Consider the following 25,980-nt stretch of genomic DNA (forward strand, 5'->3'; position numbering starts at 1 on the left):
CATTACTTTTACAGAATTAGATTAGAAATCCTCATGCTCTTATTTCCCTACTACAATTTCAAGTTCCACTCTGATCATCTTTTGATCTATTTGTAAAGCATTCCCAGTTGTCTTTTAATTATGATTAGCCAAAATCAAAAAATCCTTTTCTAGGTCATAGTTTCTGCAGAGCGGCTGTATTTCTGCTCTGAATTGTGGCCGGAACCATTGCTGCAGAGTAAGCCCGCCCCCTTTCCATCGTCCCTGTGTTTTATACTCTCCATCTAGCCTACAGCCCCTCACACCCTCAACCTAACATTAGTGGTGTAAATAAAATGGAGCTACCCAGCTGCACAGTTTTGAAGCATATGCCAGCTCAGACGAGGAGAACGAAAACGTTAATGAATCTTATTGTCACAAATCCACTCTTTTTTTAAATGGTATTTTATCGTCTGGTCCTCATTCACGACTATTTAAATAAAGAAATATTCCGAAGGGCAATTATAAGTTTAACTTTCTTTCTTTATATATGTCCTCCATCATCAGAAAAATACCACGAGAACATGTAAATAAAAGACAGTTTTCATGGGAGTGGATCCTTTTTGGAGCAGATCAGCGGTAGAGACTAACACCATGAAACTCCCGCCTCAGTTTAGGTGCTGACATGGACAGCGGTTGAAATTCTGAGCTCCTCTGCCCTGGAGTCAGCCGAAATGCTGAGCAAAAATCAGTTTACACGGGTGAGTTAATGTTGGGACAGAAGTAATTCAAAAGTTTGTCGATGTGCATGGACCTCATGTTTCCAACTGCTGAAAACTTTGCAGCTGCTGCACCAAGTCAGCCCTTCCGCCTTTATGATCCCCTTAGACATGAAGCCCGAAGGACGGAAGGAAATCACACAACTGTTGATTAAAGGTTGTCAGAGAGAAGACGCTTCCTCCTTTGTGTTTTAAAATGTCTGCCCTATTGCTGTCCTAAAACCATCAGCTGGCTTGAACTTTGACCTCAAATCTTCTGTGAAGAAAAGAGGAACCCAGCTTTAAAAGCCCCTAAAATGAGGGCATATAAAAAGGAAGACTGATCAGGAAACTCTGAAAACAAACCTGACATGATTCTGCTGTTTTTTGTCTGTGCTGTCAGCCCCCGTCAGCCCCATCGGACTGACCCACTTTGCCCTAGTGAATCCGATGAGCTCACCAGATGAAGCCGGCCTCCAAAAACAGCTCACCGCACAGCGCAGCCTCTGGTTGCAGAGTGATCTGTCAGAGTTTATTAAAATCAGCGTGTGTCTGCGAGAGTGGGAGGTGTTTGATGTTAAAAGATGCAAACCTGACAGCTTTTCAGTTTGCAGCTGAAGCCACTTCTACCATAAAAACAAACTGAACAGACTTAAAGAAAAAAATATATTTCTGTATTGAAATAAAAAACTGTTTCCAGGTTAAAAATGGTTCTTAACTTAGTTCACTGACCTGTCTGGGGTCCCCATGGTCACCGAACTCCTTTAAATCCCAAAGTTGGATATTTATTTTAACTTCAAATTATTTTCATGTTTCATGCAATTATGTTAATTAAAGCAATACATTTGCTGGAAGAGTGTAGGCAAAAATACCAAAAAAAGACCAAAATGTAGATTGTACAAAACAACTAATAAACATTAAATGGATTGAAAACGTAAAAACAGTGATGCAAGGTATAGCTTTTGTAGATAATTCTGCATCTAATAATAATAGTAATAGGCATCGTTAGCAGAAAAATTGCACCAGATGAACATGTAACAAAGAAAATGTAAGGGCTAAATCTGAAAATGTCATGACAACGTTTGAAAAAAAAAAGACAATTTCCACTATCAACTACATTACATTTATCTAGATTATTATAAAAATATAGAGTTGTTCTGAATGTGTGTACAGATAAAACACTCAAATGGATATATGAATTAAAGAGGGAGTTTAAAATTATTTTGGAAAAAAAAAAATTCTAAATATTCAATCTTTAGAAATCTATCAGGGTGTGCCAAACACGCACAAATAAAAAAGAGAAAGTACAGAAAAAGAAAGAAAATCCTGAAATATTTCGAAGGATAATAACCACAAATGTTATTTAATAAACAATAAACGAAGAAAACATAACTTTATAAGCAGGATCATGACAGCTGAAAGGACTGGTGCGTCAAACCTTCACCTGTTCCCCTGGTTAATCCTCTGTGACAGAGCTCCTGCCAAAAAAAGCATTGGGGGGCTGCGGACAGAGACCCAGCTCCACCTGCCTGTTGGGGTTTGTTTCCCTCGTCTCCATGAGGAACCATGAGCTCCCTGAGCTGACAGGTGCAGCGTGACCCGCAGAGGACAGGGTCAGAGTGACACACATGCATATCCATCAATCCTCTGTCCCTTCATTGCCATTAACCATAAAAGGCTGTTTTATCAAACAAAATAAGAATAGAAATGTGCTTGATCATCTGTTCTGTATAACAAAAAAATAGGTTAGAGATTCATATTCATAATAAACACTATGTGGATGTTTTTTATTGATGTTTAAGTGTACAATACCAAAACTATTCATTGGTCGATGGCTGAAATCATTACTATTGTTATCATTATTATTATTATTATTATTAGTAGTAGTAGTAGTAGTAGTAGTAGTAGTAGCAGTAGTAGTAGTAGTAGCAGTAGTAGTAGTAGTAGTAGTAGTAGTAGTAGTAGTAGTAGTAGTAGTAGTAGTAGTAGTAGTGTTATTAAACATTTTTACTACATTTTTTATATTTATTTAGTTATGTTTTGTATTATATCATTGGTAAACATTTACCTATTAATTCTGGTGAAAAAAAATTTCTATCTGAATTTTAGACTTAAAAATAAGAAAAAGAAATTCTCGCAGATTCTCGCGAGGGTTGCACTGGCCGTACGCTAAGCAGGAACGCTCTAAGCAGGAACTCGCTGGTTAGCTGCCGCGTAGCGTGTCTGCTGTAAAATTAGAAACACTACTTTTACTGTCGTTACTGCAAAGGCGTATTCAGGTAAATAATTTTAACTCAAAGCCGCAGAGAAACGCTTGACTCTTCTGTAAGGCGAGCGGCGGATCCCTCCGTTTGCTAGCTTGCTAACATCTCGTATGCTAACACACATCCGCGGGTTTCGGGTCAGAGGAACCAGGAAGTTCTGCAGAACCAGCGGCGACCTTTTGAGGCTTTCGTCGCTCCTTTAGTAATCCATTAATCTATCTTAACGAAACCCGTCTATCAGAACAAAGACAGGTAAGACTATCTTTATCTTTTTTTCCCTTTCTTGCTAAAGGTTTGCTAAAGTTAGCAATAGCGAATGGGGGCGCGTGCTTGAAACTCATCGAAATCGACGAACAGGGTTAATCCACGCACGTTTAAAGCTGTTAAGTATCAATTACAGTATTTTTTGTCTTTAGATTTTGCATATTTACTTTAGTTATACAAGTAATGATGAAGACACTTTTGTTGTTTTCGAAGCTGCTCTGACTGAGTCTGTCTGGTGCTGGTTTTTTCAAAACCAACTTCACAGGATTTAAAATGGCACCGAATCACAACTTGGGTTGTCTCGACGCCTTTGTTTTAGGAAACATCACATCCAGGAATAGTACAATTATTAAACACTGGCGCCTAATTCATTTCCAGTAATCCAAGTTTGTTTTAGTTCAATCGAGGCTTTTTGACGCCCGTTGCGTAAGTAAAGACTAGTTAATAAACGATTAGGATTGTCAGGGATGAGAAAAAACAAACATATAATGTGAAATTCTTCCCAGAACTAATCAATGCAGTCAGGTCTATCATGAGGTAAGATAACTGTCAATAAGAAACATGCATAAATACAAAATTGTGCACAAATGAATACTTTGTGTACACCTTAAAATAAAAACATATGAATACAATATTTAGTTTTACGTTTGACATGCCTGCTTAGAATACGATTTGTCTACGATTTGAATACAACTCTTGTTTGTCTTGAATACGAAATTTCCCCTGTTAACACGGTCAATAATCCGCCATGGGGTCACAGACATTTTGGAACATTAATTCAACTGTTAAATGTATTATGACTATGCCTTTTTGTAAGCCCAAATTAAAACTAGGTGTCATTTTCTAGGACACAGTTTCTGCAGAGCGGCAGTAGTTCATTAGAAATCTGCCTCTGAATTGTGGCTGAGACATTAGTAGGCCCTTCCCCCACTTCCCATCATCCATTTTTTTTACATGCTGTCCTGCTAGCTTACAGCCCCTGCTTTTAACAGTCAGTAAAAGGAGTTAAACTGCAGAAATGTGGCATGTTTTATATAATCTGTGTAGATTTGCATTTCCTTAATAAAGGAGGAACAAATTCTAATTTACTGGTTCTTACCTACTCCTGAAGAAGCGTCATAGAAGTTTAAGAAAAGCCCAATGAACTAAAGTCATGAAGGATAATCTTGAAGTAACTAATGTCTAATCTTTTAATTTAGTCTCATTGTTTTTTGCTGCTGACAGACTGCATTTTTGGAAATCTGTGTGTTTCATGTCTTTGACCTTGGAATGCATTTACAGTGTGATACAGAGATGTTTGTGCAGCATCTACATCAAACTGAACATGTATTCCAGCTCTGAGCAACATCAGTTCTGCATTAATTCCTGCACACGGTGAAACCTGATCTCAGCCAAACCAAGAAAACCAGTTGTTGTCGTCTGTTTAAAGGAGAATCCAGTGGAGGCTTACAGATGCTGCATTTGTTCTCCTGTCCTGACATCTGTTTCTGTTTTGGAAAAAGACAGTGTTTACAGTGTTTACTTTCTAAGCGAAAGCAAGTTTCTTGTTACTCTGGTGGATCTGACAAGTAACGCTTTGGCTTCTTTCTTTCCGCTGATTTGAAACCAAAAGTAAGTTTAACCTTAACCATAACCTTGTCAATTAAATTACAAGTCCATGCAGTTTTTTTTTTTTTTTCTTTAAAAAAATCCAGAAAATATTTAGAAAAACATGATTTCATTTGCACTGTCTAAGAAATGATCAATTAGGAATTAATTTCTTTTAAATCTAGCTTTGGTTAATATTTTAAAGAAACGCTGTGGGTTTTTCTTTGCAGTTACACATATTGGTAAAATGTGCTCTAACATCAATGTGTGTTTTAAAGACCCACTTTGATGAAAATTGTGATTTAGTTGTTTTTTTTTACATGTTTTTGTGGCATTTTTCTGATGATGGAGGACATAAAGAAAGAAAATTAAGATTGTTCATTTAAATCGTTGTGAATCTGGAGCAAACAAAAAAATTCCTATTAGCTAGATTGTAAAATTGTAAAAATCTCAATGGTTCTTTTTTTCACTTCTTGTTTTGGCCTTTTAAATTGATCTGATCTGAAGCTGAAAAAGACATGAGGTTTGCTGAAAGAAGCCCTGAAGTTCTCCTCTGACGAGGTTGTGGGGGCGGGGCTAATGAATCAGCCGCTGTTGACCGGTTCATGGCAACAGTTGTCCTGCATCTGAAAAGGAATACAGAGCATGAGAAAAGGCCTCTTAACACCAGAGTTTAGCGTCAGTCTGTCTCCAGGTAACCGTGGTTACAGTCTTGCTTAAGTAGCCTGTAAAAGTAAAGATTATTATGTAAGATCATGCTTTTATTTTGAGGTGGTTCTCTGTAGTAAAATCAGATATTTCTCACAACTCATCCATGTAACGGCACAAAAAACACTTTTTCTCCATGTCAGAATCAGCTGATTAATGTTTAATCACATAAACACTTCACCAGTGTCAAAAAAGTGGCATATCAGCGCCAAGCTGCTTTTCTCCACTTCAGAATCCACCTGAAGTTGATTATGTAAACGGTTCAAGAGTTACTGAAGCTAAAGCTCAGATGTTAATGGGTTAATTCAGATACAGTGCAGTTGAATAAAATATTCAAAATTGTTTCCTGATTTTTATTCCAAAAGTAGTTTTCTTTGGTTATAAGAAGATGTTCTGCTTTATTAGTGGTTTAAGATGAAAAAAGGAGGATATTGTATTCACAAAATGACAATTCTGATATTAGATATGTTACTTCCTGATTGGGAGCGATTATTTTCCTGTTAAGTTAACTTATAAACACCTAAGTTACGTTTTATAGATTAAACAGTGCCTGGATTCGGAGCTTTTGCCTGAATTGCTTCTTTACCCTCTACTTAGTTCACCCTAAAGAGCGTTCACCATCTTTCAGGTTGTCCAAATCAACTATTCCAAACCCCAGCGCCCTGTATATTTCCTAGAAGTCTCTGCAAAAAACCGGAGTGCATTGATGCTCATTAAAAATAACAATCTGTTTTTTTTTTTTTTGAAAAGTATATAAATAAATGTTTTTTCTTCATATAAATCATTCAAGTCTTCATCATCAGAACACAATTCTTCGTAAAATGTTCGGTGAATGAGTCATATTTGTCGTTTTCAGGGAGTAGTGAGGGTTTTTGGATGTACTCTTAGTGTTTGTCTGTCACATGACCAGGATGTCTGGTATCCTGGTTTCCCTGCTGATTCATTCAGTAAACCGTTCAGGTTTTTCTAGAATTTCTGGTTTTCATTCCTGCTGGAGAGTGGATCTTCCTCCTCGCTGCTCTGGTGATGTTTTTGAATAAAAAGTTAAAAAACCTAAAAGGTAAACAGAGTTATTAAACAGGACACGTATTTTAACCATAAAAACAATCGGAATTTTGCTCAGGTTGAGTAAAAATATAGAATAAAGATATTTAGATAAGTTAATTCTTCTCTATGAGTTCTGGTAAATCGGACCAAGGATCCCTCCTTCATGTGGGCAACCCTGAGGTTTCTTCGTTTTTTCCGGAATCCATTTTTTTAAGGAGTTTTTCACTACCGCGAAGGGGGGTCTAAGGGCAGGTATGCCAGTTTGGCTTAGTCAGTTTGTTAGTTCAATTTAATATTTTCCTAATGAATTCTATGTATTCATGATCCTTTTGATTTTATGTTTAACTTTTTCAATTACCTATACGAAAGCCCATTGAGACGAACGTTGTTGTGAATTTGGACTATACAAATAAAATTGAATTGAATTGTTTTTCTGTTCAAAGGATCGACTCACATCCAAGGTCAAAGTTCACGTGTTGTAAAGAGAGACCCTGGTCTGTGCAGCAGCTTCACTTCTCTGTTAATCATTCGCTGAGGTTGGAGCTTTCTTCTGGGTCAAATGGAGACGGGCTCTTCTGAGCGCGCTCAGTCAGATTGAACATTTACAGAGACCTGGGGGGGAGTTTTATGTTAAAAACCCCTTTAATGTACCCATTCAGTTCAGTTTCACTCTTGTTTTTTTTAATTTTTTTTTTAACTTCCTCCTTTTTCAGGTCTGACTGAGCTTTCGGGTCAACTCATGGTTCTAACTCTGCACAGGAATGCTTGGTTCTGATGGATCCAACCAAAATTCTTAAAGTCTTAAAACTTCATATTGTTAGTTCTTGATTCTCTTAGCAGTTGTGTGTTTGCAGTTAAAATGCGTGTGCGCTGGTTTAGTTGTGAGTTTTGTTTGTCGTCCTGTGTTTGCCCGACCTTTGCTTCCATCTTTACTCGTGTTCCGGCCACCTCCAGAACCCGCTCCAGTATTCACTGAACTCTCTCTCCCGTTCCAAGGTGAGCCGCATAAACATGTCGAAGGCTCCGGATTCTCCGTCCAGACTCCGTTCCAGATCCCGGTCCAGGTCGTACACCAGATCCAGATCTAGAAGCCATTCCCGCTCTAGGTCCAGAAAGCGCCGCTACAGGTGAGTCCAGTTCTGTGTTTGGAGAGATTGGTTCTGACCAGACTTGTGGATCGGGTCAGGATCTTCTCATTGAGTTTTTGTGAACTTCAGGCAGGGCGTGTCTCTTAAGACAGAGTTTTAGGGCCATAGCAAGAAAAAAATTCTGGAGGATAATTTTTTTTTGTTCCTCGCTTACAGGAAAAAAAGTCTAAATAGGTTTAACTTGCTACAGCAAAGTTGTCTGTTTAACGGAGACTTGCTTTAAGATGAAAGATGTTGACCATTTTTTGAAGCTTTATTTCCGGATTGGTTTTAAAAAACAAATTCTGAACCTTTTGGCGACCCAAAATTTAATTATTGTTATTATTATTCAGATGTTTCCGTGTGTTTGCAGACACAGAAATATTCCTGTTTACCTGGTCAGCCACTGTTTTCCCCTCTTGTTTTTTTCACATTTCTGCACATTTTCTGTTAACAGAAGTGCTAATAATAGTTGTTAAAAAGACAAACTGCTTTGATCTTCACCTGGAAATGAAGAAACGACACAGTCATTGATGGATTTGATCAAACATTTCAACTTTGACACGGAAACCAACATCTTTTGTAGTAATTCATGCGCAGACATGAGGCTTTTATTCCAATGTTTACATCTTCCTGGAGGGTTTAGCAAAAGTTCTGAGTTCCAAAAGCTCGGGAAACCCTTTTCTTTATGAACTCGATCAGCTGTTGGTCATAAAGTTAAGATCTGTTTAAACCTGAAGCAGATAAAACGGTGACTCTTCCCAACAGCAGAGCAGCTTCCTCCGTTTCTCACCGGTCTCTGGACGATGGTGGACGTTCCCCTCAGTTTTGTAGGATCACTCGAGTTGGCAGGTTTAGAACAGCTCTGGGTTTTCTAGAGGACGTGTCTTTGTTTTGTTTCCATAAACTGCTGCCTGCCTGTGCCTCCGCCTCGCCTCACCTCCTCTTCATCTCTCAGTTCTAGGTCTCGCTCCCGCTCCCACTCTCCGTCCTACAGAAACTACCCCTCCCGGGACTATCAGAGCAACCGAGGAGGCTTCAGAGGCTACAACCGTGGCTACCGCCGGCCATTCCACTTCCGTGGCCGGAACCGGGGCTTCTACCCCCGCGGTCACTACCAAAACCGGGGAGGTGGCGGCTACGGCTACAAGTCTAACTGGCAGGGTGGTGGTGGCGGGGGCGGCGGTGGTGGAGGTGGTGGCGGGGGCGGCGGAGGCTGGCACGACCGCCGTCACGATCAGGAGCACCACAGTCCGAGGAGGGGGCGCTCCCGCTCCCGCACGCCCAAGAAGCGCTCGCCAAGCCGGAGCCGCTCCCGCTACTCGGACCGCTCCTCATCAGGACCGTCCCGCCACTCCAGGCGCTCCAGCTACTCCTCCAGATCCCACTCCTCGTCGCCACGGCACCGCAGCAGCAAAGGCCGCCGCAGTTCCAAGGATGTGAAGGACAAGCGGACCGAAGGCTCTGCTGAAAAACCGGGTCAGGTCGGAGAGGGCGGCAACATCGAGAAGGCGTCCGGCGGGAAATGGATCGACTTTGACGCCAGCCCCAAAAGGGGCAGCCCCGACAGAAAGAAAGAAGGCACTCCCTCCACCTCTGAGGGCAGAGGGGGCGGAGCCTCTATGTGGAAAAGTGTGGGCTCTCCTTCCCCGCCCCCAAAGAGCCCCGCCAAGTCCGGACAGAGCGCCACCTTCAGTGGTTTCGGCTTCTTCTCAAAGGATGACGCCAAACCTGCAGACAATTCTGCAATCTCCGCCGCCTTCAAGAAGTACGTCAGACCTTTCCTCCTCCTCCTCTTCATCTTTTATTCAATTCAATTTGGTTTTGTTTATATAGCCAAATATTACAACTCATTTGTCTTTACAGGCTTCACTGACTGTACAAAACATCAAATGAGATATAAAATACAAAAGTTGATGGCTAAACTAAACGGGGCATCCCTGCTCCTAGACCCTTCTTCACTTATCCTCAGAAAATGTTCTCCTCACACATCTCCTGCTGCTCACAGCACCTCCCTTCATCTTTCAGGTTCTTGGCTGAGAACAAAAGTAAGAAGCAGGCAGCAGAGAAGGAGAGCAGCAGAGAGAAGGAGGCGCTGGCTGCAGACCGCGAGCAGGAGAAGAGCTCCAAGTCTGCAGAGATCTTCAGCGTCTCCTCTTCTGCCTACGCCGACTCCAAGGACGACAAGTCTCTGCCGTTCTTCGACCCAGAAGAGGAGGAGTTCCTGAAGTCGCAGGGGCTGAAAGAGAGGGTCATCCCGGACGACGCGGACGCCCAGCGCACCCCCACAGCCCGGGACATTTTCGGGAAGTGGGGGGATGAGCCAAGCATCTCCACGTCTTACTCGTCCAAGGAGAAAGCTCGCCGAGAGGCAGCTGATCCCTCCGACGCCATGGAGGATGAGATGTACCAGGTTCGGAAGCTCTCCAAGAAAGAGGAGAAGTCCAAGAAGAAGGAAAAGAAGGAGAAGGAGAAGCAGAGGAGGAGCGCTTCCCCGCAGATGAAGGAGCGGCCGCTCTTCCCCGGCGCTTTTCCTCCCTCGGATCCGTCACCTGTACGGCCGCTCTCCGCCTCCAGGGAAGACTTCGAGCTCAAATTCAGCTCCTTAGAGGAGCTGCCGAGGTATGAGCACATCCTCTATATCACATGTGTCAAACTCAAGGCCCACGGCCCAAATGTGGCCCGCCATGTCATTTTGTGTGGTCCGCGAGAGCATAAATGTTTTTCATTCTTGAAATAAAAAATAAAAATCGATGTGTATTTACTCATATCTAGGGAGGATTGGACTTAAAATATCGGATTGGGCGACTATATATTAGAACTTAAACACTGTCCATATAACCTAACCTGACAGAATCAAACTTAAAAGGATTTATGCTAGAGTAACAAGCAAACATATGTTTTCTATGCAAAAGAAAGCGTTACCTAATAAATAAATAAATGAGTTATTTAACATTAGGGAGTAGTTACGTTTGTTTTTCATTACATTTAGTTACATGTATGAGTTATATCTGGCCCTTTGAGGACAGCTACTATACTGATGTGGCCCTCAGTGAAAATGAGTTTGACACCCCTGCTCTAAATGAGCGGTCCTCAATCTCCGGGCTGCGGACCAGTACCGGTCTATGGGGCGCTCGATTCCGGGCTGCAGACAAAGAAAGTACATACGGAACTTGAATTATTTCTATTTTCTGATTACTGAACTCTGTCCACCACTTTCGTCTTGACGTATGTTAAGTCGCTAGCTTCAGTCACAAGTCTTAAAAAGATCCACGACTGACTCTATTGTTATACATCTGCTGATAAGAAGGTTTCAAACATGGTAATTTCTATTTATTATTATCTTTAGAAAACAGTTTTGTCATTTTAATTTGTAGTAGTTTTTTATCACACCTTAATTTAGCCTTCACTTTGGCGTTTAAAGGGAAATTCTCCTCACATTTTGATTGTTTCCACACCAAGTTTAAGTTTAAACCAAAATACAAATTAAATTAAATAAAGTTTTGGTTTTGTGGAAACATTTGAAAAGGACCTTTAAGAATTTCACCACATCAAAGCTAAATAAGGCAGAAATCTGTTAAATACTCTTCTGTGTTACAGAGAAATACATGATGAATCAATATGTAAATAATTTCCAGATAGGATTAATCTTCTTGGCTTCATGGAGTTTTTACAAATCAGGGATGACTTCTACAGATCAACAAATTTGTTTCTTTTCAATCTTTACTATCTGTAAAACATCAACAGACAGTTTGCATTTTAATGGGAAACATAGATTTTTCAGAACCCAGAAGCTTAATCCATTTTTTCTTAAAAATAAAATTTATGGGTATTTTACCACAAACCAAGTGGACCACAGAATCCATTTCTGACGGTTTTCTGATGCCACCATGGCTTCTTTGGCTCGTTCGGACCAGCCTGGGAAAATATTGTCTGACATTTAACCGGTCTGTGGAAAGGTTAAGGGCCTCTGCATTATATCCATCACTTGTTAGCAACTTGACTCCTGCTGCTTTTCTCCTCGTTTCCAGAGTTAAGTTATCCTCCTGACCGCTGTCCCGTTTCCCTGCAGCTCCTCGCTCTCCAAGGACCGGCTCATTCCGCGCGACCTGCCGAACTCCTCCAAGAAGGATCCGGAGTTCCGCTCCATTTTCCAGCACGTCCAGTCGGCGCAGCTGCGGCGCAGCCCGTCGGAGCTGTTTGCGCAGCACATCGTCTCCATCGTGCATTACATCAAAGGTAGAGCGGCCCGGGCGCCGCTCGCCCATACAGTCGGGGCGCTCCGAACGTATCGTTGACTGTCGTTTTGTCTCCCCAGCACAACACTTCCCTTCCTCTGACATAAGTCTGAGTGAACGCTTTGCCATGTACCAAAGAAAAGCTGCAGAGGCAGAAATGATGAAACCAAGGAAGAGTCCAGAAATCCACAGGTAGCCCTCGCCGTCGCCGCCGCCAGCGTAACGCTGACACCTTCCCGACAGAAATGACCAAAAATACACAAAATCACCTCAGATTGATGGTTTTTTCCACGTTTGTGCTTCTGATCCCTCTCCACCTTTTTTCTCCGCCTTTTAGGAGAATCGATGTCTCCCCCAGTGCCTTTAAGAGGCACCCTCACCTCTTTGAGGATTTGGACGAGTCGAGCTACAAGGTGACGAGCGCTTTATAGACGTGTGACGTGTTTGGAGTCTTGACCAAAACTGAGCGGCCGTGTTCAGCTTTTGTGCTTTTCTTTCAAAGGATGCGTATTTCTAAATCAAAAGAGCCCAATTGTGTTTAATAAGTGCCAAGAAAGCCCCCCCAGCCTATGAGATATGGTTATTGATTGATATGTACGAACCCGAGCAAAAAGGCTTAAAGGAAGTGAATTAAGATCCAGAGTCCAAGCCTCTCAAGGGACGCTTTTCTGTGCCTTTGCCGCGTAAGTATTTTCTCCTGAGCAGAAAAACCCTGAACGTCAGTTAATGTTGATGCATGTTCGTACACACACACACACACACACACACCTGCTTCACATAGCTTGTGCTGACTCAGCAGCAGAGAACAACACCTTCATCTGTGCGTGGGCTCGTTTCACATGCGCCCCCCTCGCCTCCCCACTAACCCCACCTCCCTCCACCCCCACCCCCCGTCTCCGCAGGATCCAGGAAAAAAGTTTAAAGGAGACGTGATGGACCTCCGCCTGGATATTGAGAGACGTAAGAGGTTTGCCGGGAGGGAACGCGACTACAAGCGCGAGGGAGGCAGGAGCCCCGAGGGCTCCCGAGGACCCAGCAGGGAACAGTCCACTGAGAAATCCGGAAAACACCAAAAGAAGTCCAAGTACGTCCGAAGACCACTTTACAGCTCTGACACGGTTACGCCAGTCATGTATGAAATGCAACTTTTAAAGATTTGGAATAATGAATTTCAATTTTTTTCTTTGATATACAGTTAACTTACATTTTGACAGTATCTCACACAAATTCCTTTCAAAATAAAATACACCTTGTGTCCTAAGATCCTCATTTTGCAGCAAACCTTCTTAAATATAAAGACGAAATAAAGTCCAAAGTGGTTTTAAATTGATGATGTTGGCTTAGAATTCAAATGAAATAAAATCTGTACATATAAAATGTTGTTAAATACATTAAAGTCCCACTCTAATCATGTTTTGAACGATTTTAAAAGCGTCCACAGTGGTCTTTTGATTATGATTATGCCATAATTAGCCAAAAGCAAAAAAACTGTTGTTTTGGAGGACATATTTCTGCAAAGCGGCAGTAGTTCATCAGAAATTCACCTCTGAGTTATGGCAAGACTGTTGGCGTACAGCCGTACAGTTTTGAGTCAGATGCCAGCTCAGATGAAGAAAACATGAAAATGGATCCATTGTCTGCAAGTGGATGCAGAGAAAAGGGAGCTTGTGGGCCGCCCAGCGTAAAACAGATACAATCTTTTTCAAACTGCATTTCTATTCGTTTGCTCCTGATTCACGATTTGAATAAATACTAAAAAATGCTGTTTGAATCTTAATTTTCTTTATACATGTCCTCCATCATTAGAAAAATGTCACATGAATGTGTTAAAACATTTTATTGGAGTGGGTCTTTAGGAACTTTGCCTCTGCACAGCAGGTACACTGTTGTGCAGCAGAAGAAAAGAACATTTGCTTCAGTAAAGATACTCAGACAGTAGATTAGAGATTTTCACATCATTTTGCTCAGTTATCTGACATGAAACCAATCCAAACCTAAATAACAAAGATAAATGAACCAAAGCGACATGATTTAATAGGCTTTTTTTATCGTTGGCATTTTTCTGCAAAGCCAAAGAGCCACAATGTAGAGATAAGGAACAGACATCCCGTCATGTCTTTTAGACTTTTCTTTCTAAAAAAACTGAAGTAAAACAAGTTTATGAATTTAAACTGGTTTGTGAATTTGACCTGTTAATGTTTGTATGTAATTTTTCAGGATCTTCGAAAAAATTTGTTTAGTGGATGAGCTCAGAACGGCCATTGAAAGTGCAGCGGAGTGAATGGAGGCGATGACTGTTCCTTTACTTTTATATGAGTTTCTTCACGGTGTCTCAAAGTATTTCTGAAGATCAGTGCCGTCCTCCAGGACTCAATGGCTAAAGAGTGAATCCCTGAAGTATTCAGATGTTCTGTTTCATCTGTGATGATAAACTTTCAGCAACAAATCAAGTTCAAGTCTTTAATCTACAAGTCATGGTTCTGCCTCCCAGTTTCATGTCGCTGAGAGTCACAACAGGTGAAATGTTTGTACTGCCGGTTCCCTCCAGATGTTAACGGCTTCTTTGCTTCCTGACAGGAAGAGTAAGAAGAAGAGGGATCGCTCTCCATCTTCCTCCTCCTCCTCTTCCTCCCCGTCCCCTTATCCTCCTCCTTTCAGGGGCAAAGAGTATGTAGGGGAGGGGATGGAGCATCCAGAGGAGAACTACGGTCACCCGCGTTATCCGCCGAGGGACTATGGGGGCCCTGGAGAAAGAGGCCCCCGAGATTACGAGGGCCACATGGCAGAGAGAGGAAGAGGCCGAGGATTTGTGAGTTCTTCCTCATGGTGTTGGTGGTGGTGGTGTAAATGTCTGTCTGAGTATAGTGAAGGTAACGTATGTTTGAGCGGCTCACAAGAGATTCTGACGGGTTTGATTCCAACCCTTTTATTGTCTGAGCTGCAGAGAATCCCGGACAAACCCCCATTTTTCTGGTTTCAGTTCCCCAGGATCAGAGGAAGAGGCTGGAACCGAGGGAATTACCCTGGCAACAGCAATGGAAACCCTGCCAATATGAACCCTCCGGTTCGCCCCCCCGAGGAGGAGTGGGACCCAGAATACACCCCCAAGAGCAGGAAGTATTACCTGGTGAGTCCTGCTCCACCAGAAGGTCATGTCGGTTAAAGCTTTCTAGAGATCGTCTCAGCCTGATCCAGCAGGGGGCAGCAGAGCGCCAACATGAAGCTTTATCAGTTCTTATAAATCAACAGATGGAAATGAAGAACTCCTCTTCATCAACTACAGATGTTGCTCCTTCCTTTCAAATGTTGAATTTTTTAATCTTGGGGCGTTCCAGGTCAGTGTTTGTGATTGTAGCCTGTTTGGCTAATTCACAACAAATGTCCTTATATTTTGTTTTATTTTTAAATAAGTAAAAACTAATGAAAATGTGATAGATGAGCGCATGATATACACAGATAACAGCTTAGACTGGCCTTCGTTCTCTGGAAAGGATTTCCTTGTGACTTTTTGGAGACTAATGTCCCTTTTCCTGTTTTTTCCTGTTCGTTAAGCTACTTTTTTTTAAATTTATTTTTTCTTTTTTGATAAAAACAAACACATAGAATTTTTGATGATTGACCTAATTTATTTAGTCAAACAAAGACTAAGGACTCACTAAAATAATGGTTTTATCAACCAATTAAGGCCAAGAGTTCCTTTAATTGTGCTAAAAAGTATAGTACCCAGTATAGATCCCTGAGGCATCCCTTAATTTTGTTTTAACATTTTGATGCATTTTTTTTCTTTTCTTAGCACGATGATCGCGATGGAGAAAAGACCTGGATCGACAACCGTGGGCGGGGCCGTGGCTCCTTCCTGCCCCGTCGCGGGCGCTTCGTGTACCGGAAGGGGGGTAGCAGCCCCAAGTGGACCCACGACATGTTCCAGGGGGGCGAGGAGGGCGAGCTGGTGGACGATGGGGGCGAGGGCGAGCAAAAGGAGGGGAAGAGCGGGGCAGATGGCCTGAAGCCATAAACCCCCCACCCCCACCCCCTTCCTCGACGGTTGAAACGTGTTTGTGAGTGTAGACGAGACGCACCGTTACTGTGAGAGTTTTAGATTTCCCTCTTTTTAACCGTCAAAGCTTCATCTTCCTTCCTGCAAATAAAAAGCTCCGTGCCTTAGAGGAGGAGGGCGTTCGAAGGCTTTCATCTGTCGTTCACCCGGATCCACAGGACCAATCAGCCGCCTCCATCCGACAGGAGCGTCAGCCCTGTCCAGCAGCCTGAGCTCCGCGTGTGTGCACGTGTGCTTTTTCACGTAGCAGTACATCTTCTCTGGTTTGTTTTGGGTTTAGCGCCGTGTCTTTTTGGGTTCCGAAACGTGTCGTGTGAGTTTTTGTGAAGCTGCAGCTTTGAAACGTAAAGATTTGTCCGAGATGAGCCGAGCGGGAAAACTGCATGGATCCGAGACTCCAGTTTTTCATTTTTACTGTTCATGCTTTGAATTAACTGTAATTTTCAATAAATCTCTGTGATTCGGAGCCTTTTCTCTGATCCTTCATACTAAAAGGTGGAAAAAAATGTCACTGATGAAAACACCTAAATACAAAAGCATTTTTAGATGAAGGCAAGTTTTTTCCCCCCTGAAACGAGTTTTGTTTGCCCACAGCGCCACTATGGGGCGCTGTGAAGCACTGAAGTAGTTAAATATTGCTTTAAGGACTTTTATTTCCTGTGAGTGTAAAAAGATGAGATTACATGAAGTACATTAAGCAAACTTTAAGATGATCAACAAGAAATAGATGCAGTTTTAAGTACATTTCGATTGAAAATGATAGAATTTATGTTGTTAAACAATTGTTTTTAGTTTCCTAAACAATTATTCTGTTATCTGTTTGTCAAAAAAAGAGTACTTTGTAATGGTTTTCAGTTTGCTGCAGTTTAAACTTGGTTAATCATTTATTCAATTAATGTTAAATTGTTTTAAAACTATTTGACCTAGTTTTTTCATGTTCATCAAACAGACCTGATATGCCCTAAAATGCACAAATTCTCACTTTGAGAAAAGCTGAGTCAAACTCTGGTCCGAACAGCTTTTAAAAAAGAAACGATTAATCAGATGTTTTCTCTAAAGGATGATTAAAGGGCATTTGTCTTGGTGGAGTAAACAGGATGAGCTGCATCCAGACATTCTGCAGAAGCAGAATTCCTCAGACTGGCGGGAAAAGGCAGGAAGTCGTTGACCTCATGGGATGCTGCTGCGGGATGGGAACTTCTGCAGAGCGGTGGGGTCTGCGACCCCGGCTCAGAAACCAAACAAACAGGGGCTGTCACACATTAAGGGGTAGGTGGGCGAGAACAGGAAGTGAGGCGCTGATCCACATGAACTGGGAAAACTGGGAGTCTGTTATTCCCATCAATCAGCAGATTTCCGGCTGATTTAGACTCGAGATCGTTTTCTAACTAACATGAGTTTTTAGTCAAATCTATATTTTAGAACAGATTAGTTTTCATTATTGCTCAAAAATAATCACTAACATAAAAAACACACTAAAAACAAGTTTAAGAAAAGCCTTTTATTTTTCTGCAAATAAAACGTACAAAAAAGTAAATACATTTAATTTAATCCACAAAGTCATATATTTAAAAAACACATTACCTTTTCTTAGAAAAGTACATTTGCTTATTGTTTTTCTTTTTTACAGCATTTATTGTTTTACGTGAACATTTTTAAAACAATAACCACTTTTTCAAAAAAAGTTGTATAATCTTTTCTTTATTTTACTCTCAATCTTTAGAATGCTGACAGCTGAAAGTTTGAGCTACAAAACGATTAATAGTTCCACAAAAAAACACAAGAAGGATTTTTAGCGTTTTTTATTTTTTTATTGTTTTTAAAATTTCTGCCCAGCAACTGGATAATTTATGGCCTTTTATCCTCTTTTTTTTCCAATTTACATTCTTTGGTCTCTGTTTAATTTAAGATGTTTTTCTATTATGATTCTTTTTTCATAAACAGCTTCAAACAAAATATAGCAATTTTACCCAGGTCGTTTTAGCAAACGTTGCATTTTCTTTCTATTTCATTTAGTTTTAGTTTTCAATTTAGCACTTTCTTTAACTAGTTTAGCCGTTAGCGTTTATTTTAGCAGCTTTTGGAGTCGACATCAGAGTTTAACTTTAATTATCTTGCTTTAACATGAACTGTATTCCATTGCTTCAGCTAATTTAATATAAATAACATACATTTTGCAATATTTCCAACATTTAAAACTCATTTCACCAAGTGCCAAAGAAACGGAACGATGGAATGAAAAGTAAACAAAAAACCTGAAACTTCTTTTAATTTCTGATCAGAGTTTATGACATCATTGGGAATCCAAGGTGGCTGCCAAAACTAGAGAAATTGTGCACAAATTATTCTTTTTGAAGATGTTTTTTAGCTAAATTACATTTATTTGTGTTTTTGTTTTTTTCTAGCATAAAAGGGTTTTCCAGATATTTTCTGTGTGGATGGAACTAATAGTCTTAAACAAGCTGCATTTGAGGGCCTTTTTTTAATAACCTGAATCTTACCAGGTTTGATGAAAATGATTTATGGTCATTATGCAAATCACGTGACCAGGCATCTATTTTTACTTCTATGACGCGGCTGTAGATTAGCGCTCCCTGCTGAAAAGCTAAACACAACAACACACCGCAACTTACTGAAAAAAACAAAAATTTGCCGGCAGACCAAAATGTTTAAGAACACAACAAGGTCTTATCCAGCAGTACAACATTGAAAAAGGTGCAGGCATCACTTAAGGTCAAAGGTCATGATTCAAATGTCAGGAAATGAATTTTCGACCAAATGAAACCGTGAAAGTTGAAGGAGAAAAACTGCTGGCAAAAAAACAAAATACAAATATAAATCTGGATTATCGACAAATATCCGAACAAAATAATCTGACAAAACAAAAAGAGGAAATGTTGTGGAGGGCTTGACTCCCATCTGGACCAACATTAACAGACTTTTGAAAGAAGAGTCAAACATGTTGGAGGGAGTGTGATGGTTTGGAGCTCTGCAGCAGATCCACATTGGAATGGATTAACATTTTGTAGAGTTTTGTTCAAAGTTTGGATTAGATCTGATGCTGTTTCATGAACTTGAATACACAGTAATGATGGTAAACCCTTTAGAAAACATGAAGAACCTTCAGTAAAACTCATCAGAACTGTGGTTCACTTTTGAAGACTCAGCTTTTCATCCTCATTTTTAAACTGTGGGTAATATTTTTTAATATAATCTCAGATTATCTATAGGATTAACATCTGTGTGTAAATTATTGATGGAACAGGCACTACCCTGCAGACATCCTCACCTCGGTTCCCTCAGAACCAAAGTTCCTGCAGAAACACTGAAGAGGATCCTCTGTGGAAACAGCAGAGGTCACCAGCGAGCCGTCCTCTCCTTCCTGGTTCTGTCAGCAGTAATGGACCCGCCCCATGGTTCCGGTTCCCGTGACCAGGATGTCTGGCTGTCCGTTCCTCCATATCTCCCGGACGATCCGCTCTCGCTCCTCCAGACGTCGCGCCTTCTCCAGCTCCTCCGCAGAGGCAAACACGTTCACGCTCCTCAGCGTGCCGTTTGATTGGCTGCTGCGGTTGCTCAGGGCGCCCCCCGTCGTCTTGGGGTCTTCCTCCTCCTCTTCTTCCTCCTCCTCGTCCTCCTCTTCCTCGCTGGACTCCTTCAGCTGTCTCCTCTCAGGAGATGAAGAAGGTTTCCTGCGGTGTTGAGTCCTGCAGGCGATGCCTCCCACCAGGAGGCAGAGCGCCATGAAGAGGCCGAAGGAGACCCCCATCATGAAGTAGAGAGCAAAGCTCTCAGGGTTCGCTGCGGAACAAACAACGTTTATTCTGGAGCCGAAACAAAACGAGCAGAACCCAAAAAACATTGAAGACGTGTTTTATGCCAAAGCCAAACAGCTGAGGCTCCAAGTTTGACCTTCAGGAGGACCTGCGATCCTCCTGCAGGAGTCTGTTCTAGTCTGGAACTTCAAACTGATGTTTAGAGGGAACCTGAGTGAAAGCTATGTTCACACCGGCCTCTGCAACATTCATTCAAGCGACCACTTCCAATGAGAAGTCAATGTAAAAGCAGGTTTCTGCATCGCTGCACATGTTGTTACGATTGTGCAGAACACACAGGCACTGAACACACTTTGAAAGTTAAACCAGCTCAGTCAGGGACTCGGATTTGGTTGTGACGTCCTTTTCAATTCACTGAAGTACCAACTCTTTGAAAACTGATCATGGAGGAGAAATTAATAACTGGTTTGTGGCCGGCTGGAATTCTATGACGCCATGTGTTGCATTTATCGGAATAGAGCTGTGAAAGAAAAAGCCTGGAGCAAGATTCACCAGATTTACACCGCTTTGACATTTTGCACCAAGACTACTTAACTGTAGGTGGCGGACATGCGCTAGTAAACAGTAGCAAAATAAGAAGAAGCCCCTCCCTGCTTGTCCAGTGTGAACATTTAGCCCATGGTGTTTAGCACGTTCTTGAACACACGTCACAAATCCAAAAGCCTTGTTTCCACTGAGTGGGGAAATCCGGTCCAGTCCGGTCTGGTACTTTGAAGGTTTTTTTGATTATAAAATTGACCCATTAAGCTGGACCAAATCCATTTTGGGCCCCCGTTGGTTGTAGGTCCATAGAAAAATGTAACCTTAGAGCAGAGACACTGTTGAAACCCATTGATTGGCTGAAGGTCTTTGCAGCAAAAGAAAGCGCCAAAAAAGCGGCTGTATTCCTCTTCGCCGCCCGCAATCTTCCATCGAACAACATGAAATGGTTTGTATCTATGAGGGACCAAATGGGAAAAAATGAGCTGCTGCATGACCTCCATTGGTGTTAGCTTCACCCCACATGCATCGTGGCGGTCCAATTTTAAGTGGAAGCGCTCACCTGAATTGCCTGGACAATTCTAAACAGGACCGGACCCCACTGCTTAGTGGAAACAAGGCTAAAAAATTAAAAACAGAGTCTAAAGAACTGAGGTACACCTGCAGTGTAACATGAGCCAGGAGGTCAGGACTCTGACGGACTGCCTGCACTCTTCAATCTCTGCATTTGTGGCCTTTTCTGGCGTCCCTCCACCCCAAACAGCTAAAAAAAACACTTCAGGGACCCTTTTTTAAAATCTTTTCTTCCCACAGTTGAACAAACTGACCTTTGATATGGGCGTAGGTGGCCATGCTGTTACTGAGCAGCTCCATGTCCCTCTTCACGGGCTCCATGATGGTTTTACAGCTCCACCATCTCCTGCTGTGGAGCAGAGCAGAGGACAAAGTCACCTGAGAAGATCTTCACATTGGGGATTTTTCCCATCCCATTTTTACAACGGCATTTTTCCTTCTTCTCCTGATTCACAGCATTAGAAGTAAAGACATAGTCAGAAATGCAATTGTAAGCTCAAATGTCTTCGTTTATGTCCTCCACCATCAGATAAATGCCACAAGAACATGTCAAAAACACCAACAGCAGGATTTTCCCGGCGTGGGTCTTTAATCTGGCTCCTCAGGGACAATCTGCTCATGTCTGATTGCCCTTTGGACTAAAAGTGTTGAAGTTTCCCAGCTCCTCAAATTCACTTTCCTTCATCAACAATGTGCGTGGGAGCCTAATGTGTACTTTTGGCTCCCAGGGGATGATGATGTCATAACCCCCACTCACCCACCCACCTCCAGCTGTTACATAAAGGGGGCTCGAGTCCCTCTCCCACCCTGATCTTCATCCCTGTGGCAGAGCTGGATCGCTCTCCTTTATTTGTTTTATGGGCAATTACAGCTGGAGTTGCCATGGGGGTGGGAGGTGGGGGGTCGGTGGGAGTCCACAGACCTAAGTGACCCCCTCCTTCCCCAAGGAGATCCATGATGGGAACCAGAGGTCCTTGCCTAGAATGTATTTTAAGTGTACAAAAAAACAAACAACGTAGCTCTGCCTGCTGTTTGTGTTTTCCATTTTCAAGGCCCCCTAGACACAACAACGTCGGGGGTATGGGGGGGGGGGGGTTCTTTTGGTTCAGTTGCTAAACTTAGCCAACTTTTATTTTAAAAAAACTGCCTTTTATTGAGTTAAAACCTTTTGCCTGGAGGTCGCTGAAGGCCAGGGCCGTGCTAAACTGGGGGGCCTGGGGTGGGGGGGGCCCTTCTATGTGATTTTTTAAAATGATTTTTTTTATTCTTGTGCAAGGAGGAGGCACTCTGTTCAACCTGAATTGTCAAATTCTGTTAACACTTAAGTATTTGACACCCCCCCCCCCAGTGATTTATTTACTCCAGATTTGTTGGGGGTTCACAAACATATTAATTTGAATAAACACATATAGTAACTAAGTGTCTGACAGCTTCCCTGTTGTCATGGTAACTCTTCACCAATAATTATTGGAGCTCATAATCCAGAGAAGCTCAGATGAACGTTTCAAAAACACATTTTCATTTGAATGAGGTTTTGTGTGAAAAAATGCAAAGGAAAACATCCAGCTGAGGGTCACTTTAGAACTTTGACGTGGTCTCGACTTATCTCTGACCCACAGACGGTGGTTCTGCTGTCCTGCTCAGACCAGAGCCAGTGTCCCCACCTCACACCTCCAGACCAGACCAGCGAGCTCCGGGCCCGGCAGCTGGGGCTGTTTATGCCAACCCCATCAAATCCCCACACTTCCTGCTTACAAATCCCAGAGGAAACCCAGGGCGTCTGCTGACCGTCAGACTCGTTCACTAGCAGCTTTTCCCCAAATCCCCTTTTCTTCATTTCTTCTGTTTCCATGAAGCTGAGTTTTTAAGATCTTCAAGGAGGAAGAAGAGACACAGTTTTTTTCTCCTCACTCACCTGGTTCTAGAAGAAGTTGCACTTTTTTTTTAGTAAAGTCCACAGACGCTGAGCCTCAGGCTCCTCCACTGTCTTCCTCTCAGATGTTTGCTTTTCCAGGGCAAAAGTGGTACTCATGCATGCCCCTCTGCCTTCAAAATAAAAGCCTCAGTCTGGAGCTCCTCTGCAGGTTGGAGCCTCATCTCTGAGCAGATCCGAGACTCTGTTTGCTTTTAAGACCAGTGGGTGGAGCAGGAAACGGCAGGGCGGCTGCGGAGGGGTGCAAAGCAGTGGGAACTGCTGAATTAACTGAGCTCTTTGTGTTTTAATCAGAGCCCAGAGGCAAGCAGAAGTGCATCCTGTAGGAGCTGCGAACCGAAAAGCGCCGGTTCTGTTTCAGATCAGCTTCACAGCAGTTCGTGGGACTCATGTGCAGCTTTGTTTGTCCTGCTGATGTTTGCTGGCCTCCTTTCATTGCAAATTTCTGACTTTTTTGACAAAGTAAATTTGATGATGTGTCAGTAAAAATGGAGGAAACCACTTTCTAAACATTAGCTAGTGAACATGTATGAAAACTCGCCAAAGCTGAGGAATTTCAAACCAGTGAAACTTGGATCTGGATGTGAGATCATCCATCACCCCTGAAAAAAAAAGAGAAAGATAGTGATAGAAGAAAAAAAAAAGTTTTTCACCCACTTCCACCTCAAAATTCAGCCATCACTGTACAATGCAGGGATAAAAGTTCAGATATGAATTTGTATTTTTGATCAGAATAGATCAAGAAGAGCAACAATGATGTAATCTTGGAGGTAAACATGAAAAAAAAGAACCTCCTGTAACCTTTGTGCTATCCTAGGCACTTTAACATTGGGAGTTGGGTCATCTAGACCCACTACTAGACAGTGCGCTGAACCTTTTTTCTTCAATGATTTGTGATCTTTCCACCTTTATCCACCTTTGTCATGGTAGGGAGAACACGTCAATGTAAGGGTGGGGTCATAGGATAGCAAAAGGGTTCAATAATTAAGATTCAAGTAAAAACAAATCATTTTGAAATGTCCTACTTTACCATATTTGTTTTATGCATAGAAGTTTGGGGGATTCATTATAAGTTTACCTTTCAACAATTCTCTTCAAAACAAAAAAAACATAAAAAAGTCCAACTAGTTATTCTCAAACCTTAATCACACAAACAGCTTATTTATACAGTCAAAAAGAATTCAAACTTTGAGATTTGTGTTTGAGATTTTGTAAATATGTCCATATGCAAAACTTAAATAAACTAAATATTTATAATAATATTTATAAATTTGAATCGTGTGGGGATGCATTTGACATGACATCCTTCAAATGAATCATTTTTTATTTTAATATTAGTAGGCTGTAGATTTCATGATGGAAGGTGAGGGTGATGACAGGAGGGGCACTGCTTCACCTGCCTCCCCTGACCGCACGTCCTCGCTCAAAACATAAACAAGAAACTAAAATACATAGAACCGATCCCAAACCAGCCTAAATTATGTCCACACAGTGATGCGTTTGAATCCATCAGGTTCAGTTGGAGGAGATGGTTGAGGAGTATTTGTTTTTTCTCATTCAGCTGTGGGACCTTTAGAGAATCGGTGTACAACTCCAGACATTGAGGGACGACCCCCTACTGGTTTTTCGGAATTCCTGCTTTATCTGCTGCTGATTACCTGGATCAGGTGCGTTTCCAACAACCAAGATTTTGTTTTTGTGTTCAGCCAATTTCTCATTGTCTATCCCCATCAGTTAGGGAGTGGAAGGTGGGACAGGGCTGGGGGGTTGTGTGTAGGTCTGGGGAGGGGGTTCTATTTTAATTTTCAATCTTGTTTGTATAAAATATTATTTTATATTTTGTTTTGTCTTAATGTAAAGCCTGTTGTGTTATGTGTTAATAGGAAAAGTGCTATATAAATAAAGTTTGGTTTGATTTGATTTGATTTGATTTAGGGAATAAGGAGCTTCAATGACATTTTAGTTGGAAAACATGTTGACACCGGCCCTCAAGACCTGGATTTTGTCTCCACTACATATTGTCTTCACCTGAGCACTCTGACAAAGAAAAATATGTAATTCTACAGGATGACAGCTGTTTCGTGTTCCCGGCAGCTCCTGCCCTGCATGACAAAGGAGTTGTTTGTGTGGTTTCAATGTGTTATTCTGAGAGAGGCTGTGCCGATGTGGCATGGTCATCTTCTCAGCGCAGCGGCAAACTGCTCATTATGTGGCCTGCTGTCACCCCGTCTGCTTTCACAACATCCAGGAGAAAAACACGTCCCAGCGAGGCCGCACACTCTGGCCACGCCCGTCCATCTGCAGTCTCCTGTTATGTCAGGCTGTCCTCTCCCTGCTGCAGAATTCCTCAAATTCCCAAAAGTATTTGTGCCCGGCTGCACGCAGCCTTTCCAATCCAAACAGGCTCTTCCTTTCACGCGTGCGCCTGGTTCCCATTGGCCGCCGCCTGCGCCAATCTTAACAGCCCCATGATGCAGAGGTGACTGTTTATCTTCGGCAGACTGGCATCCTCCATGACTAATGTTTTCCTGCATGGGAGCAGCGATTAGCTGAATCCACACAGACGGCCTCTGTGATGCAGCAGAGCAGGTCAACACGGCGCCCCTGAGGGCGTGTTTGCACCCATGCTGCTCAGTTTGAGGAGTGAGCTTGAAATAAAAATGCCTGAAGAATTAAAAAAACATCTTTTATTGAGATTTGTTCTTACTGAAACCACAGAGGGGCGTTGTCTCAGCCTCATAAAAGTCTTTAACCCTTGTGCTATCCGAGGCACTTGAGTTGGGTCATCTAGACCCACTAGACAGTGCTCTGAACCTTTTTTCTTCAATGATTTGTGATCTTCACTGGTGTCCATGGATTACATGAAATCCTCTTCACCTTCATCCACCTTTGTCATGGTAGGGAGAACACGTCAATGTAAGGGTGGGGTCATCTAAGATAGCACAAGGGCTAGAGCACAGAGCCTCGAGGGTTTTCCAACCAACCTGCCATTGAAGCTCCTTATTGGCTGAACACACCTGATCCAGGTAAATCAGCAAAAGACGAGCCCTTTGAGACCCTGATGCTCCTGTAATAGAGGTTTGATAAAATGTCTTCATTCTTTGGATTAAAAATATAATCTACAACCTGTTTGGAGCTGAGGACAATAGC

General features: G+C 42.1%; 2 protein-coding genes across 4 annotated transcripts; one reads left to right on the forward strand and one right to left on the reverse strand.

Moving 5' to 3' along the window:
* Window positions 1-2,849: 2,849 nt before the first annotated feature.
* On the forward strand, window positions 2,850-16,474 carry thrap3b (thyroid hormone receptor associated protein 3b). 2 transcript variants are annotated; one of them, XM_011481117.4, is made up of 11 exons: window positions 2,850-3,232; window positions 7,583-7,713; window positions 8,672-9,481; window positions 9,742-10,335; window positions 11,786-11,952; window positions 12,032-12,143; window positions 12,289-12,364; window positions 12,854-13,035; window positions 14,529-14,760; window positions 14,932-15,078; window positions 15,745-16,474. In XM_011481117.4, exons 2-11 carry the CDS (start codon window positions 7,598-7,600, stop codon window positions 15,964-15,966), a joined length of 2,658 nt encoding a protein of 885 aa, XP_011479419.1. In that variant the 5' UTR covers window positions 2,850-3,232; window positions 7,583-7,597; the 3' UTR covers window positions 15,967-16,474. The 2 variants fall into 2 exon arrangements, with proteins under 2 accessions (XP_011479419.1, XP_078810863.1); XM_078954737.1 differs by lacking the exon at window positions 2,850-3,232 and adding an exon at window positions 4,832-4,855.
* A 1,020-nt stretch (window positions 16,475-17,494) lies between these two features.
* eva1bb (eva-1 homolog Bb (C. elegans)) lies at window positions 17,495-23,000 on the reverse strand. 2 transcript variants are annotated; one of them, XM_004074137.5, is made up of 3 exons: window positions 22,813-23,000; window positions 21,152-21,246; window positions 17,495-19,809 (listed from the first exon to the last, which is right to left on the reverse strand). In XM_004074137.5, the coding sequence occupies exons 2-3, from the start codon at window positions 21,216-21,218 to the stop codon at window positions 19,400-19,402; spliced, it is 477 nt and encodes a 158-aa protein (XP_004074185.1). In that variant the 5' UTR covers window positions 21,219-21,246; window positions 22,813-23,000; the 3' UTR covers window positions 17,495-19,399. The 2 variants fall into 2 exon arrangements, with proteins under 2 accessions (XP_004074185.1, XP_011479418.1); XM_011481116.4 differs by having other exon boundaries at window positions 21,152-21,243; window positions 22,813-22,998.
* Window positions 23,001-25,980: the final 2,980 nt, after the last annotated feature.

The sequence above is a fragment of the Oryzias latipes genome, chromosome 11, assembly GCF_053564925.1.
Source record: "Oryzias latipes strain Hd-rR chromosome 11, Olatipes_Hd-rR_3.1".
Taxonomy (NCBI): Eukaryota; Metazoa; Chordata; class Actinopteri; order Beloniformes; family Adrianichthyidae; genus Oryzias; species Oryzias latipes.